The following is an 18,448-nucleotide window of genomic DNA, read 5'->3' as shown; positions in this document are numbered from 1 at the left end:
CTTTCTTTTGGTTGCCATTTGCTTGGAATATCATCTTCCATCCCTTCACTTTGAGCCTATGTTTGTCTTTAGAGTTGAGATGGGTCCCCTGAAGGCAGCATATTGTTGGGTCTTGTTTTCTAATCCATCTAGCCACTTTGTGTCTTTCGATTGGTGGATTCAATCCATTTACACCTACAGTGATTACTGATATATGAGGACTTAATATTGCCATTTTACCCTTTGTTTTCTGGTTGTTCCATATTTCCATTGTTTCTTTTTCCTTGTGTTTGTCTGCCATTTCAGTTTGGTGGTTTTCTGTAATGTATCTCTCAGTTTCCTCTTTTTTTGTTTCATGTCTCTGCTCTAAATTTTTGTTTTGAGGTTACCGTGAAGTTTGTATAAAAGGTCTCACAAATAAGATGGTTCTTTTTCTGCTGATAGCATCTTACCTTCATTTGCCTATGCAGGTTCCATCCTCCTCCTCTTCCCCTTTTATGTTTTTCTTGTCACAAATGACTCCTTTTTGTATTGTGAGTTCATTATCAAATTGAAGTGGTTATAGCTATTTTAATGCTTCCTTTCCCTTTAACTTTTATGCTATAATTGTTTACTAACCAATTCTGATATAGAGTTGTAATTTTCTGATTCTATTTATCACCTTGCTCAAAGCTTTGTATACCTCTGCCTTTTCGTTTCAGGAGGAGAGCTCCTTTCAACATTTCTTGTACGGCAGGTCTAGTGACGATGAACTCCCTCAGCTTTTGTTTGTCTGGGAAAACCTTTCTTTCTCCTTCCTATTTGAAAGATAACTTTGCTGGATAGAGTGACAGAGTATTCTTGGCTGACAGTTTTTATCTTTCAATATTTTGAATATATATCATTGCACTACTCCAGGCCATTTCTGCTGAGAAATCTGCTGATAGCCTAACGAGGGTTCCCTTGTAGGTTACTGCTTTTTTTCCCCTGGCTGCCTTTAATAGTCTTTGTCATTGACTTGACAATTTTATTATCAATGTGTCTTGTAGCAGGTCTTTTTATGCTGAGATAATTGGGTGCTCTACTAACTTCACAGATTTGTACATCCAGTTCCTTCCCCAGGTTTGGGAAGTTCTCAGCTATTATTTCTTTAAATAAGCTCTCGGCTCCCTTCTCTCTCTCTTCTCCTTCTGGGATACCCATTATCCTTAAGTTGTCCTTTCTAATGGAGTCGGATAATTCTCAGAGATTTTCTACATTTTTTAAAAATCTTAGTTCTCTCTCCTCTTCTACCTGCATCATTTCTACATTTCTATCTTCAAGCTTGCTAATTCTCTCTTCCATATGGTCTGCTCTATTTCCAATGCTTTCTAATGCATTCTTCATCTCATTTATTGAGTTCTTCAGCTCCAGAATTTGTTTGGTTCTTTTTTTTAGAGTTTCAATCTCTGTGGTAAAGTATTCCTTCTGTTCATTGATTTTATTCCTGAGTTCATTGACCTGCTTTTCTGAGTTTTCTTGTAGCTCTTTGAGTTTCTTCATGACAGCTATTTTGAATTCTTTATCAGTTAGATCACAATCTTCCATGACTTTATGTTTGGTTTCTGGAGAACTGTTATTTTCTTTTTGTGATGCCATGTTACCAAGGCTTTTGAGGTGCTTGCTAAGTTATTCCTCTGCTGGTACATTTGTTGTAGCAAACACTTTTCTTATTTAGGTATAGCTTTGTTTGTTTTTATTTGACCTTTTCAACCAGCTGGAGATTAGAGGCCTTTCGTTTTTCAGTAGGTGGTACTATAGCGCTAGTTTTTGGTTTCTCTTATCTCAGCAGCCTCTCACTATATTTGAGGATTAACACCTTCCACCCCCCACTGCCTCTATTCAGGGTGTCACCAGTATCCTTGTCATTGCTGCCTGCACCTCTGGGGGTCACTGATGCCTTGCTGTTGCTGGTGTTGCTGCAGTCACTGGCTTTGATGCCAGGAGTACAGGGATGGTTGACTCCTCCACTACATCTAGGATCACCTGGATTGAAAGCACCACCACGGTGGCGATGGGAGGGAGCCGGGTTTGTGGGGCACCGCCTCTGCTGTTGCCTGTTATCTTGTGGCTGCCAGCATTGCTCCCGTTGAGATGTGAGAGTTGTGTGCACACCTCCGCTACTATCAGGCTCTGAGCGCAGCCAGGGGCCCGGGATCATGGGGCTCTACCTCCACTGCTGTTCCACTTCCTGTGGCCACAGATGCTGCCATGGCTGGCTGGACACAGTCACATGTGAGCCTCTGCTGCTGTCCACCGGGTTCTCTGGGGTGGGGGTGGCTGGCTCAGCCACCAAGGCCCAGGATCATGGGCACTGCCTCCACTGTTCCCACGTTTCGACTCCTCTATACGCTCCAATCCACCTACTTTTGTATGCATTGATGTGTAGATCTCTCCAGCATCCTGGTGTGCTGGGCAGTGTAGCCTTTGTTGGGTTATGGATGTTTTTCTTCCTGTAGATTGAAAGGGAGAGACAAAGGGAACCTCTCATGCCACCATGATGATCTGAATGTGTATATTCCTTAAGCTGGGTGATAGGCATAAAGGTAGTTTAAATCATTTATCTTACCTATACATTTTACATGTATTCTTTTGTAGGTGAAAAATATTTAAGTATTTTTTATTAATACTTATTACTAATTAAATACTAATACTATACTAATTAAAATTAGTCCATGATACAATAATCATATAAATCTATAAATATATCTAAAATCACCTATGAAGTACAATTTACATGATCAACCTACTAGTTACATTGCAGACTGAAATACTTTTCTCTGTATCCAACACAGCCAGTTTTCCTTCTAATATTAAATCACCCCTACTTCTTCAGTTGCACACTAAGTAAGGTAGCTGGCTTGTAAGAGTTTATGATATATAATCACTCAGTGTTGCAGCATCACACAAAGTGGCTATGTCAGTGGGTCCCAAACTTTACCACACATTGAGGATCTTTAAAAAACAGTGAGTCCCGGATCCCACCCCAGATTTTCTGATTTGGGGATGGAGTGTGACCTAGGCTTCAAAATTGTTTGAAGCTTCCCAGGTGCTTCTATTGTGCAGCAAAGTTTGGAAACCACTAGGCTAGATGCTTACCCTATGAATAGATTTGCTGCCACTATTGAAATAATTTTTCTCTCCCCTGTATTTATTTTTTAAGTGTATATAGTGGGAAACAATTCCATTGAATAGAACAGAATTGGGGACTCATCCTATAAATTTTGGTCTATGCAAACTGATGTACAGGCAAAAGAAGCTGATCTGCAAAGAGAGGAGAATCAGATATTGTGAAAGCGAGATAAGAGATGATAGAGAGAATGGCATTGGTTCCAAACGGTTTTTCAGTTTCCCATGAGGCCCAACTATACTTCTCTTCTTGTGAAACCTATCTTTACAATAACTCTCTATTCTCTCTCCTTCCCTTAACTAATCTCAGTGTTTTGGGAACAAAAAAAGCCCTCCTAGGTGTTTACATTTAGCTATTTTACTCAAGTCAACATTTTATGCTAAAAAAAACACATGATTTTACTACTTCATCTGTATAGCAATACACATAACTGCCACCTGGTGGCAGCATACCTACCTGAATAAGGAATATACTTTTGGGAAAGGAACAACCTCTTCAGAGTTAAACATACCAAATATACATTCTTTAACAGTTTTCTGCTACTTTTAGGATAAAATCCATACTACTTTAAATGAAACATATGGCTCCTGATTATCTGATCCCAGCCTATTTCTCCAATCTAAATTTCTGCTATACAGCTTAATCCTCTATGCTCTAGCATGAGGAGGAGGAGGATGATGACGGTGGCTAATACTTTTTTTTTTTTTTGTGAGGAAGATCAGCCCTGAGCGAACACCCATGCTAATCCTCCTCTTTTTGCTGAGGAAGACGGGCTCTGAGCTAACATCTATTGCCAATCCTCCTCCTTCCCCGCCCCCCAAAGCCCCAGTAGATAGATGTATCTCATTGTTGCACATACTGCTAGTTGTTATATGTGGGACATGGCCTCGGCATGGCTGGAGAAGCGGTGCGACGGTGCGTGCCCAGGATCCAAACCCGGGCAGCCAGTAGCGGAGCGCGCGCACTTAACCACTAAGCCACGGGGCCAGCCCCGCTAATACTTCTTGAACACTTTTTATAGTCTGACAATGTTCTAAGTGCTTTATATGTATTAGCTGAATCCTCACAACAACCCCAAGGCGAGTATTATCATTGTTCTCATTTTCCAGACAGGGAACGGAGGTACAGAGAGGTTAAGTAACTTGCCTAAAGTCACAAAGCTAATAAATTGCAGAGCCAGGATTTAATCCCACACGGTCTGGTCTAGTCCAAGCCAATAACCACTACAATTACAGTGCTTTTCACAACAAAATCTTCGATCAAGTAGGCAGCATTCACCACCTTTTCCTGATTCTCATTCATTCTTCATCCCACAAGCAATCTGAATTCTATATTTTCCTTTCTGATTAACTGTTGCTAAAGCTAAAGGTCACTTTTCAAGTCTCCATCACACCTGATATCTCATTTTTGACAACTGGCCACTCCTTACTTGAAACTCTGTCTCCCCTTAGTTTCAAAGACATCAGCATCTCCCAGCTTTGTGAATAGTTTGTGTCTCAGTCTCCTTTGCATATACTTCACCTGCCTTTTAAACATGGGTACTTCCACAGGATTCAACTCTCAGTCTGCATTCCACTTAATCTTCTTCCTGAGTGAACTCCCCACTCCCAGAGTGTCAGCTAGTATCTTTAAACCAAATATTATATCTAGTATGGGCTTCTTTCTTAAGCTCCAGACTCATATTCAATTTTACACTGGACCACTCCTCTAGGATGTCCTATAGGCACCTCCAACTCAATATATCCAAAATAAAACTCATCTTCATCTTAGTCAAACATTTATTTCCCTCCAAACATGCCCACATTTCCTATCTCAGAGATCCATTTCACTCAAACCCTCCCTTTCCCCCAAATTCATCCATGTTCCCTATCTCAGAGACTAGCATCTATATACCTTCAGTTATTCAAGTCAGAAAACTGGAATCACTCCTAGTCTTAGTCTGTTTGGGCTGCTATTACAAAACACCATAGACTGAGTGGTGTATAAGCAACAAAATTTGTTTCTCACAGTTCTGGAAGCTGGAAGTCCAAGATCAGGGTGCCAGTAGATTTGGTGTCTAGTGAGAGCCCACCTTCTAGTTCAAAGATGGCTATCTTTTCCCTATAAATCCTCACATGGTGGAAGGGGCAAAGGATCTCTCTTTTATAATGGCAGTAATAGCATTCATGAGGGTTATTCCCTCATGACCTAATCAGCTCCCAAAAGCCCCATCTCCCAATACCATCACCTTGCGGATTAGGATTTCACCATACGAACTTTGGGGGGACACAAACATTCAGACCATAGCATCTTTCTTACCCTTTACAATCAATTACCAAGGCCTCTCAATCCTACCTCCTAAACACTGATCAAGGAAATATGAGCCAGTGTAGGGTTAAAGTTAAGAACACAATTTCTTGAGTCAGACAGACTGGGTTTGACTGAATCCTTGCTCTACCACTATGACTTTGTGCAAATTACTTAACCTTTCTAGTTTTCCCACCGATAAAATAGGGATAGCAACAGTATTCCCAATTCTTAGAATAGTTATAAGGATTAAACAAAAGAATAAATGTAACACCCTTAGCATAATGCCTAGCATTAGAAAGTGCTCAAAAACTCGTAGCTACTATTATTATTGAATTCATACTCTTCTTTCTTCCACTGTCCACCTTCCCACTGTCCAAGTGAGAGAAAATGAGGTAGAAAGAGAAGTGGGGATAAGTCAAGAACTATTTAGGGCCGGCGCCATGGCTTAGTGGTTAAGTGTGCCTGCTCCGCTGCTGGCGGCCCGGGTTCGGATCCCAGGTGCACACCGACGCACCGCTTCTCCAGCCATGCTGAGGCCGCGTCCCACATACAGCAACTAGAAGGATGTGCAGCTATGACGTACAACTATCTACTGGGGCTTTGGGGGAAAAAATAAATAAAATTATAAGAAATATTTAGAAGGTAAAATCAGCAAAATGTGGTGATTGGTTGGATCCAAAAGGTAAAGGAAAGTGAGTCAGGGAAACCAAATAGAAGGTGAGGTAAGGTGGGCCTGATTTTATTGCGTAGAGGTGTTAAAATGGGAAGTAAAAGGCTCAGCATGAGACAAATTTTGAATAAAAAAATTAATGGGATTGGGTTAGAGTATGCAGGATATAGGAAAATAATCACAGAATAATTCAAAGGATTTTAGTTTTCAACTGAGACACTTTCTGATTAGGTAGAAACTACTGAGAATCAAAAATATGATGGTGCATGAGATAGAAAAGAGAAAACCAGAATATTAAAAAATTTTAAATCCAAATCCTAGAGGAAAAGACTACGGACTCTTCTCTCATAAGATTAAAACCGTGAGGCCTATTAAAATTACTTATATTGTATTTCACTCTTTGAATTTTTAAAAAAATATATATTCTTACCAATTAAAAAAAATCCCAAATTATTATCTTCTCTTTTTCTCAAACTCTATTATAAAAATTGCTATTGGTTGAAATGGAAAAGTGGAAGTTCTCTTGTCAAAGGGAAGTCACTGAGTAGAAATGCTCAAACATGTATTTTCAATATTAGTTTGGCAAATATAAAAGATTCTACACAAAAAATATAAGTTGTCTATGAACAGAAAATAGTTTCAATAACTTTCAGCCCAAACCCATCATTTCATATACAAACTCCCAACCAATATTTGCTAATGTAGTTTTTACACATTTTCTAATACCTTTGCCCTTTAGAGCATCTACTTATTTATCTCACCTAAGAAATCAACATATACATACAGTCAACAGACCGTAAATGGTGTGGTAATTAACTGAGATCACTGCCCCATGCTCATCACAATCACCTGCATCTCCCTCACACACTTTCATACATTAAATTTGATTCTTGACAAATAGGGAGAATATTTTTAGTTATAATTGGTCCCTGTCCCTAACTTCTCTGGGGAAACAATAAGGCACTATCAACTTGAATAAAAGTGAGACCCTTAAGGAATAAATACAGCCTAATCACAGAGCTCACGATGAATGATCCTTAGTAAACAAGGAATTCTGTAGCCTGTTCAGTATCAAGAAATAGAAGGAAAGAGATTCTAGACTTTAAACCCTATTAGTTTTCAGAGATTTGTAAACCAGGGAATCTACTCAATCAATACAATTTATAAATTCAAATTTTTATAGATTAGCATTTTGAATAGTAAAATTTAGCGTAGTTCTTACTAGTCAAAGTAATAACTTTGGAGGCTTTAAGAAATGATCTCTCAAAAGGAAAAAAAATTACTTTGAGAGCTTTAAGAAATGATCTCTTAAAAGGAAAAAAACGTTAGACAGACAGAGAAACTTTCAGACCACATAAAAATCTCAGTGAATAGCAAACCACGACAAGAATCATAACCGATGGCAACCGAAAACAAACACTACACTGTTCATGAACAAAAAGGATAAAGGAATTTTTTATGGTACAAAAGAATCTACAGACTTAAATAACCTAGGCAAAACCACTTCGGGAACAATGCTAAGTTTTTAAATAGCATTAAACCCATGTGCAAATCAACCAAAGCTTTATGCAGCATACCCAGACGAGCATTAAGTATCCTAAGTTATATTTTGGTGACCACTACCACAAAAAAATGAGACATAAAGGGGGAGTCGATATGACAACAAAAATATCTGACACTAGTAAAATACCTGTACAGGTCTATTGTGCTCACATACGAAAACGACAGGCCTTTTTGCTACTGAAGAAGACTAGGTTATTTTTTTCTCACAGTGAAAATGGATTGGTAAACAATCAAGCCAAAAACTCAACAGGTGCCTCTAAAACCAACTGCACGCACTTATAAAACAGTTGGCCATGGAATGGAATGACTCACTGGCCCACAGAGAAAGCAAACTCAGCATCCTGCTCTAATCAACTCCCCAAGAATCTATTATTCAGGCCAGCCCCATAGCTTATCGGTTAAGTGCGCGCGCTCCGCTACTGGCGGCCTGGGTTCGGATCCCGGGCGCGCACGGACACACCGCTTGTCCAGCCATGCTGAGGCTGCGTCCCACATACAGCAACTAGAAGGATGTGCACCTATGACATACAACTATCTACTGGGACTTTGGGGGGAAAAAAGGAGGAGGATTGGCAATAGATGTTAGCTCAGAGCCGGTCTTCCTCAGCAAAAAGAGGAGGATTGGCATGGATGTTAGCTCAGGGCTGATCTTCCTCACACACAAAAAAAGAATCTATTATTCAAAGGAAGCAACAGTTTAAATATTGGCAGAGCCCAGAAGGCCTAGGAAAAAAAACCAAGATGAAAGATAATCCTACTGAAGATGTGTGTCTCTCTGTCTGCCCCTCTCTCGCACCTGCCTAAGTACACGTGTTCTCAATCTCTCTACGTATATAGAAAAACATATATAATAAATAATAATATTACAATTAGCAACCCAATTAAAAAATGGGCAAAGGACTTGAATAGACATTTCTTCAAAGAAGAGAGGCAAATGGCCAACAGTACATGAAAAGATGCTCAACGTCCTTAGTCATTAGGAAATTATAAATCAAAACCACAATGAGATACTACTTTTTGCCCGCTAGAATGCCTATAATTAAAAAAAGGAAAAACAAGTGTTGGTGAGGATATGGGGAAATTGGAACCTCATACACTGCCAGTGGGAATGTAAAATGGTACAGCCACTATGGAAAACACTTTGGCAGTTCCTCAAAAAACACAGAATTACTATACAATCCAGTAATTCCACTCCTAGGTATATACCCAAGAGAAATGAAAACAGGTACTCAAATACTTATATACAAATGTTCATAGCAGTACTATTAACAATAGCCAAAGGTGAAAACATCTGAAATGCCCCATCAATGAATGAATAAACAAATGTGGTACATATATATACAATGGAACATTATTTAGCCATAAAAAGGAAGGAAGTACTAATATATACAACAACATGGATGAACCTCGTAAACATTATACTAAGCAAAAAAAAGCCAGACAATAAGGGTCAAATATTATATGATTCCATTTATATGAAATATCTGGAATAGGTAAACCCATAGAAACAGAAAGCAGATGGGTGGTTGTTAGAGGCTGGGGGAGGAGGGAATGGAGAGTATCTACTTAAGGAGTACAGGGTTTTATTCTAGAATGATAAAAACGTTTTGGAACTAGATAGAAGTGGTAGTTGCACAATAATGTGTACGTACTAGACACCAGTGAATTGTTTGTTTTAAGATGCTTTATGTGAATTTCACCTCAACTAAAAAAAAAAAAAAATCACTTCTTTACATCCAGCACCAGAAGAACTTAAAAAGCTTTCAATCATTATCTCATTTATTCTTCAAAACATCTGTTGAGATTCATGTATTGTAACAGATTATTTATTTCCACAAACAATAAGGCCCCAGAATTTGTGATAATTTAAATAAATGCCTGCTAAGTAAAAGTCCATAGCTGCAGTCGTAGGCAGTCAAAAATGTCAGTTGAACAAATAAACAAATAAATGTCTCCAAAGTCCTAGTGCCTTTTCTGGTATGCCAAACAGCAGTATTATAAATTCATACACACATGCACACACACATACACCAGATACAAAACAACCTTTATAAACAAACTTTTTAAAATTCTGAAGCTTTTCCAAAAGTTTTAAGTTTTTAAAGAGATGCTAATCAATGAAATGATGCCTAATTTCAATTTTAGTGGACTCATTGAGAAATAAATATAAATAATGTTCCTTATTTAATGTTTAACAACTTACCATGAGAACTTTTTCTAGCTTCCATATTAGAAGAAATTCACTTACATTTCAATAATCAGTAGCCTATAATAGAGAAATATTTTGCAGTCATAGTTTAGCTCTTAGAAACTTTACTATATATAAAAATGAAGTGTTTTTATTTGAAAATAATTTTTGCCCCAATCTTGTCATATTCCAGTCACTTGGATATATCCTGTCTTTTTCGCTTCCTTTTTTCCACATGCTCATTCGACTTTCGGTTTCACTGACGGGTCACCACAGACCTCCTTCCTTCACCGATTTTATGGCTCTTTTATCCTATCACTTTTCCATCCCTGTTCCTGCCATTTCTTGGATTCCCCTTAGAAACCTTTCTTAAATACACACTTCAAGAAGCCTGTTCGCGAGCTGGCCCCGTGGCTTAGCGGTTAAGTGTGCGCGCTCCGCTGCTGGCGGCCCAGGTTCAGATCCCGGGCGCGCACCAACGCACCGCTTCTCCAGCCATGCAGAGGCCATGTTCCACATACAGCAACTAGAAGGATGTGCAGCTATGACATACAACTATTTACTGGGGCCTTGGGGGGAAATAAATAAATAAAATTAAAAAAAAAAAAAGAAGCCTGTTCTGCCCATTCTTTCCTCCATATTATCTCTCTTAAAACTCATAATATAAAAATCATGTTTTTTGTTTTTTTCAACAAAGACTGAAAGTCATGAATTAGTTTTTAAGTCACAGACAATGCAACACTATTGTAATAAATGTCGATGAAGGTTATCAAACTGCTGTATCCACTTTGAAAGCTAAGCTATGTCACACACTATAAAAAACTAGAAAGTTTATTTCAACAGAGATAGAGAGCAACTTTCTTAATGATGGAGCAGTGCATCTGAAATATGCAAAGAATAATATTACACTATAACTAACTGTCTATGAGAGTGGAAACAGGAATTGAAAAGTCCTGCTTGTACAGAGCACTGTCCTTTTTGCATACAATTGGCACTATTTTTCAAACTGAAAATGCTCATTAAACAAATAAAAATCATATAATTAATACTTACAGAATGCAATAGGCAAAAATTTAATAATTATGCACCAAATAATGCCAATTATATAAAATTCTAAATAGTTGGTGGAAAACCTTGGTTTTACGGAATTCTGCTACGTTAGTAGAATGTTAAAAAGTATACATAATGTGAATTTACAGAAGTAATAATTTTATACTAAATACACAACTGTCCTCTAATTTCGTTCACTAATATTACAATACTTACTTTATATAATATTGTAAATAATTTTACTTGGAAAAACATTACATCATTTAAAGTGGAGTTAGAATCGTTTGGTTCAACACAAGGACAGTCTATGTAGTGCCATCCCCGTCAGCACCTTGTAAATGGGGTTAGCCCAGCTCTGAAAATATTTACTTAATAACGCAGTCATGTCTCACATCTCCACGGGTCAGGCTTCTTGCTACATCAACACTGAAGAAGTAGCTGAGGACCCAACAGCAAACCAAAAGACCAACAAGTAGCAGAAAAACTATCATAAAGCCCATTCACCAGGCCCCATCAGCCCTTGCTTTTTATAAACCATTCTATCGAACTCAGTAACTGGGTTCTCTAGCCACAGCAAATCTAAAACAGCAAGTTAGGGGAAGAGGAAGATGAGAAGGAGCAAGGCAAGATGAGCATGTCTGTGGCAATGAGAACTGGCAGCAAGGAAAAAGGATAAGAACTACAAAAACAGAAAGAGATCCATAAATGTCTAATAATATAGAATCCCAACGATATAACACAAACAGCACTGGAATAAGAATTACAGTTCCAGGACCACAATAAAGTGAGGGCCCTTAGGAAACCTAGTTATTCTGTGCCTCATTTTCTTGTTCTGTATAGTGATCATACAATATAATGTGTTCTTCATTATACTATATCTGATAAGCTTTTACTGTTTTTAAAAATGGCATTTAAACATTTTTACTGATCATAGAAGTATATTGTACAGAATTTGGAAAATACTAAAAGTGTAAAGAAAATTAAAATTGCCTATACCCAGCACCCACAGATAGCTTTCATTTACACCTCACTGCATTTTTTTTTTCAGGTATCTTCATACATAAATATGTACATATATATTTTTTGGTAAAATTTTTATTAACCTGGCAGTATTTGTGGGCATTTTCCCAACTCAAGAGGTCTTTGTAGAATTATTTTAATGGCTACATATACCAAAATTTATTCTCCTATCAGTCAGCCCTGGGGGTGGTCTAGTGGTTAAGATTCAGTGCTTTCACCACCATGGCCCAGGTTCGTTTCCTGGTCAGGGATCCACACCACCCATCTGTCGGTTGTCATACTGTGGTGGCTGCATGTTGCTGTGATGCTGAAAGCTATGCCACCAGTATTTCAAATACCAGCAGGGTCACCCATGGTGGACAGGTTTCAGCAGAGCTTCCAGACTAAGACAGACTAGGAAGAAGAACTTGGCCACCCACTTCCAAAAACACTGGCCATGAAAACCCCATGAATAGCAGCGGAGCATTGTCTGATATAGCACCAGAAGGTGAGAAGACGGCGCAAAAAGACCAGGCAGGGTTCCACTCTGCCGTATACAGACTTGCCAGGAGTCAGAATCAACTCAAGGGCACTAACAACAACAAATTCTCCTATCACTGCAGACTTTGGTCGGTATAAGACATTTTATAAAGTATACTATACTGTATACATGACAAGTCATTAAAAAAATGATCACTTATAAATTCTGGATACAGAAAGGAAATTTTTCAATGAACAGCTTACCAAACACCAAGAATTTTAAAATTGTGGTTTGTAAAACTAGATTAGCAAATACAATATTTAGGCCCAATGAACAAACAAAGACATTTAGAGAACCTAGTACCTATATAAGTTTGGAAATGATCATTGTAAGTGATTTCTTACACCAGCAATGAGAGAATTCCCATTAAGAGAATTCTGGATTACTGTTATTAAATTACAACATGCTAGTAAAGTAGCACCCATTAACGACCCACAGTCATTCTGCTCATTCATTCATTAAGCAAATATTTATTGAATTCCTACTATTCGATAGACATTATACTAGGCTGCATTAATATCAAGAGCCTTCTTTGTAAAATAGTCTTAAAAACGAGGTAGCAGCATTTAACACATTTTAACAAATAAAAAAATTCACCCAAAATCCTACTGTACCTCCTCTCCCAGTGTCTGTCTCTCTCACTAAACTGTGAGCATCTAGAGAACAGAGACTGTCACCACCTCCATATTTCCCAACCTTAGTATAAAACAAGAGTTCCAAGGGGCCGGCCCTGTGGCGTAGCAGTTAAGTGCGTGCGCCCCGATGCTGGGGGCCCAGGTTTGGATCCTGGGCGCGCACCGATGCACCGCTTGTCAGGCCATGCTGTGGTGGTGTCCCATATAAAGTGGAGAAAGATGGGCACACATGTTAGCCCAGGGCCAGTCTTCCTCAGCAAAAAGAGGAGGATTGGCATGGATGTTAGCTCAGGGCTGATCTTCCTTACAAAAAACAAACAAACAAGAGTTCCAATACAGGTTTGCTGAATGACTTGACATTTATAATCCAAAATTTTTAAGTCCTAATCTAAAAGCACACATTTATACAAATGAAATAATGTATACACTATTTCTGATGATGATGTTTTCACTTTATTTTCCATGTTCCTATCAGTCTTCATAAACTTAATGGCTGCATAGTATTCCATCACACTTATAGTCTAGAAAACGATTCTAATACTCTCTTTGAAGGTTGTTTCCAGTCTTTTTATATTGTATAGCTAATGCTCCAGCAAACATACCTTGCCTTACAAGTTTCACAGATTTATTTCTTACTGGAAAAACTGGGCTCAACACTAGAAGAAGATAATCTTCTACAATAGAAGTGAATGTTAAAAGAAAAGATTTTTACTCCATAGGCAGAATTTCGAAAGACAAACAACACATACAAACAAAGAAACTAGAATTCTTTTCTGCAAACTCTAAGCAATTCAAATAAATCCTGTAACCACTATGAAATGCGTCGTCCAAAGTAAACTACGTTTTGTAGGACTACTTTACATATATTTAGGAAAGATACTTCTGGGGCAGGCAGTAAAAATTTTTAGGTAACAAACGAAATGTCTATTAGAACTTCAATGCTTTTGGAAGGAGGTGCACACTTAACCTCCACTTGCTTGGATTCACAGAGCTTGCTCTGACCTTCAGATTGCAGAAATGTAAACAACTTTGGGCTTCTGAAGATGCCTTGATTCCCTCTTCCCTCCATTTATAGATTCTAAGTAATAATCTACCTGGCCTTAAGCTTTGACCTTAGATAGAAGGAGCTATGGAAAAGCGTATTCTATTTTACAAACATGAAGCTAGTTTATACACATACTCATTTAAGAAATTTGTGTTGAGCATCTACTACTGCATCTCCGCAGTATGGCCCTTCAATGATTACCAAAATCATAAACCCGGTCTCCTTTATTTATTTGTTTGTTTATTTGGAGGGAAAGGAAAGACAGAAAAAACAGTTAACTATATTATAATTTAATTGTTGTCCAAGTATGATTGCTAACAATCATCGCTAATAAGATAAAATATAAACTGTAAAAGGTAACTTCATTTTGGGAGGAAGGAGCCTTTGAGGCCACCCAGAAGATATGCTCAAATATGTAATTTTTAAAAGAAACACGCTATTTAATTTATATTTTGTCTGTCAAATTTTTCATGAAGCCCAGTATAATTTCGTATCGTTTGCTTTACAGGTTTTTTCATACACACATAAAACAGGGACTCATCGAGACACATATACCAATTCAGTTATTTAAAACAGGAATTCTATAGGTGTTTCTTGGAAATAGCGAAGCTTTCAACCCCACAAGTTCCATTCACATACTGCATAACATTCCACACAGTACAAAAGCGCATGCCATGACAAAGACCTCCCAAGACAAACATACAAAGCCACGCTTCTAAAAATGCCCTTAAAGCGAAGTTCACAGCTGGTACTTGTGGCACACTCAAGCCACTGCTGAGGCAGCTGTCACAGGCCAATCACACACCCAAGAGTGCCAGCTTGCCACCTAAGAAGCCAAGCTGACGATGAGCGTACAAATCCCCTACCGAATAAAGGAAAGCCCCAAATCCCCACCCTGTAAAGCACAATGCCTGCACTACCTGGAAAACTCTCTAAAAAAGTGAAAGGTTGGAGATTTAGAAGCAATAAATACCAGTTTATAGCGGAACAATAAAAGAGGGGTTCTGTTTGGGCATTCACGAGAAAGGAACCACACCACCCAATCACCACGGAAGTATCATCTGCTAGATAGTAACACCAGGCTTTTTCAATTGGAAAAGGAAAAAGGAGGGCGAGGGGAAAATGCAGACCCTGCAGCTCCTCCCTCCTCGGCAGCGCACCGGGGCTGCTGCGATCCCCGCGTCCCAGGCCCCCTCCCACCGCTTCGCAGCCACCGCCTCCCACCGCGGGCCCGGCAGCCTCCGGCTCTTACCTTCGCTTTGCCGGCCTCCAGCTTCTTCTGTCTCTCCTCGTCCTCCATGGCCTCTGCGGAGAAGGCTGGGGGAAGACAGGGAGGGAGTCGGCGATAGAAAGGAAAGGTCGATTCAGACGGAGGTGAGACTGCAAGCTCCGCGGCCCAGGGAGCAGGGCCGAGCCCGGCGCTCCCCCTGCCCGGAGTGGAACCAGTCTCTGCGCTCACTGGCTGACCGTCCTCAATCACACGAGCAGCGCGTCACCGCCGCCGCCATCTTCGTCTCCACGTAAACACACGGCGAGGCACAAGCCGGAGGGGGGGGGGGGTGAGGGTGGGGGGCACGTCGGTCCGCGCAGGCGCCGCGAGCCCCGCCGCGCCGGGCAGGTGCGCTTGCGGCTCGGCCCTGCTCTGGGCGCCGCGGTGGGGGCGACTCCGGCCAAGCCTCGGGCCCCGGGTCCCGCAGGCGAAAAACCGGCGGGTAGAGCGCCCTTTCTCGGCGACGAACCCTCTCTAGATGGCGGCCTGGCTGAGAGGGTGGGAGGCAAGGGGTGTGCCTGGGGCGCCCCGTCAGACCCCCACCCACCATCCAAAGGACTCAGTGGTCGCTTTAAAACAATGAGCTTTTTCAAGTTGCAAAAATAACTGGTGGAATTGGTGAACGCTAAAAAGCCCCAAAGGAAAAGATTGAGAGGAGGGTGGATGAGGACCTACCGGACGTCAGTTTTTCAACCTAGGTTGATTCCTCGACTCGAGGAATTGGGAGAGCATCCAGTTGCTCTCATTATCGCCTTAGCCTGCAAGTCGCTCCCTCTTCCCCGCACTGGCCTGCCCAGTCTCCGGTTCACCCTTCAAGGCCCACCTCACGCGCCGCCTCTGAATAGCTTTTCAGATCTCTTTGTTCCCTCTGCCGCAACTGGGAGTATACTGTCAACTTGTTCCCCTCCCACTCCTCACTGGAGCTTCTCCTTAGCAATGGTGATCTGAAAGGAGCCTGGGCTTGGGAACCTGGGTTGAGGACAAAGCCAGTGTACACGAACTTTCTAGCTTGAATGACCTTGAATATGTTACCTATTCTCCCTGAGCTTACCTGGAAGTTTTGGAAGGGTTGTTAATATATGTGACTGCCCCGGCATATGAAAATGTCCTCAATTAATGTCAGTTTTATTTCTCCTGGTATTTCCTTTATGTACTCTGCATGATATTTTGATAATTTGTGTTCAGCTCATACTCCCAGCTCCTTGATGGCAGAGACTTTCTTGCTCATCTTGGCGTTACTAAAATGGCTAGCACAGTGCTTTGCGCCCATAAACACGTTGAATTGAATTGAGCCATTTTAATAAATTGAGCGTTACTCTCCTTTTTTTCAGCTGCTCCCTCACGTACTTCCTTTTTTCTCCCCACACTCCTACACGCAAATCAATTCCTGGGGTAAACTACACATTTTAATGTCTCGGGTTGATTTCTCAGGTTGATCACGTTTCTCCTTTGTTTTGAGCTAGGTTGGACTGAAAAACTTAGCAGGTGTGAACTAAAATAAGCTATGAGTTCAATCGTAGAAGTGGTGTTAAGTGAAAATTGGGATTAAAAAAGGAAAATGAAAAGATTAAAGACGTTAAGTCTACCACAAACTGAAGACTAGTTTTAAATAGTCCCGATTTAGAAATTCTTAGATTTGAAAAACAATTTCTTTTTTCTCAAGCTCCACAATGCATACATAAGTGTGCCAGCTTGTAACACCCAAGTATACATTGTCCTGTTATCTTAACTTGCATTGGGAACTGGGTGAGATTAGACATTTCATCATAGGAATAAAAGAACTGAGACAATAAAAGAAGTGATTTATTATCACTCACCCAGCTCAGGGTAGAGCTAGGACTGGAACCAAGTGTTCTAACAGTGCAGTTAGAACTGCCTGGATTGAGGGATTATGTTTGTAGATTCTGATTGCCTAGGAGGAGGAAGCCCTAGAATATCTGACAAGATATTCCTGTTTTTTAGTAGATACTGCTTTCTCAGTGACTAAGGAAGCCAGCTACTTGTTCCAGTATGTGCTGAAAATGTTCCAGAACACCTTCTAAAGCAATAGGATTATTTTAATGTTTCCCTTCACTAAGAGCAGCAAATCATACATGTCTGTTTTATATATAGTAGGTGTTCAATAAATGTTTTAGGTTAATTATGTGTTGGCTTCTGTTAGAAGGGCAACCATGTGGCACTAGTGCTCTGATGCATCCTTGTGGCACCTATTCATTGATGTCATGTCATTCATTCATTCATTCAAGTCATTTCCTGAGAAGATGATATTTGAGCAAAGACTTGAAAGGGGCGAGGCAGTGAGCCCTGGGGTTAGTGAGGGTATAGCCAGTCTAAAGGCCCTGAGGCTGAAACATGACTGTGGTGTTAAAGGAAAAGCAGGAGGTGAGAGTGGCCAGAGCAGAGTGAGCAAGGAGAATAGCAAGAGGTGAGGTCAGAGAGGTAACAGGAGGCTAGATCCTGTAGAGTTCTGAAGGTCATTGTAAGGACTTTGGCTTTTACTCTGAGTGAGATCAAGAGCCATTAGAGAATTTTGAGCCAATGAGTGAGATGATCTGGCTTAATTATTAAAGAACATCTAACTGCTTTGAGGAGAATGAACTGTGGGATCAGTTCGGATGCCATCACAATAATTCAGACAAGACATAATGGGAATTTGGACTATGGTAGTGGTATTAGAGGTAATGATATGGGATCAGATTCTGGATACTTCTTGAACATGGAACTAATAGTGCCATAGGACCTGTAGATTGAATGTGAGGTTTGAGACAAAGGGAAGAGTCAAGGTTGACTCCAACATTTTTGGCCTGAGCAACTGAAGTGATGGAGTTGCCGGTAACTGAGATGGGGAAAAGTAAATACGGAGGAGACCAAGAGTTCAGTTTGGGACGTAATAAGTCAGAGATACATATTAGGCATCCGAGAAGTGATGTCAAGTAGGCCCTTAGATATCTGAGTCTGGAGTTCAGGAGAGAGGTTCAAGCAAGAAATGTAAATTTGAGAGTAGTCAGCATATAGATGGCATTTTAAGTTAAGGGATTGGATGAGATCATCTAGGGCCATGCTGTCTAATA

The 18,448-nt window shown here is 40.1% G+C and overlaps 1 protein-coding gene across 15 annotated transcripts in view; it reads right to left on the bottom strand.

Annotated features, from left to right (window-relative positions):
• Window positions 1-16,118, bottom strand: part of AKAP9 (A-kinase anchoring protein 9) — a 150,731-nt gene extending 134,613 nt beyond the window's left edge. For 11 of the 15 annotated variants that reach the window (XM_058525346.1, XM_058525365.1, XM_058525369.1 and 8 more), the window contains exon 1: window positions 15,360-15,610. In XM_058525346.1, coding sequence (XP_058381329.1) covers window positions 15,360-15,407 — 48 coding nt within the window. In that variant the 5' untranslated portion in view covers window positions 15,408-15,610. Of the gene's footprint in view, window positions 1-9,852; window positions 9,913-15,359; window positions 15,611-16,052 lie in introns of those variants that run through there. The other 4 variants (XM_058525387.1, XM_058525399.1, XM_058525336.1 and 1 more) reach the window with 3 other exon arrangements.
• Between the last annotated feature and the right edge of the window lie 2,330 nt (window positions 16,119-18,448).

Source organism: Diceros bicornis, chromosome 3 (genome assembly GCF_020826845.1).
Source record: "Diceros bicornis minor isolate mBicDic1 chromosome 3, mDicBic1.mat.cur, whole genome shotgun sequence".
NCBI lineage: Eukaryota > Metazoa > Chordata > Mammalia > Perissodactyla > Rhinocerotidae > Diceros > Diceros bicornis.
The sequence above is the reverse complement of the archived record's forward strand: the minus strand, read 5'-3'. Positions and strand labels throughout refer to the sequence as shown.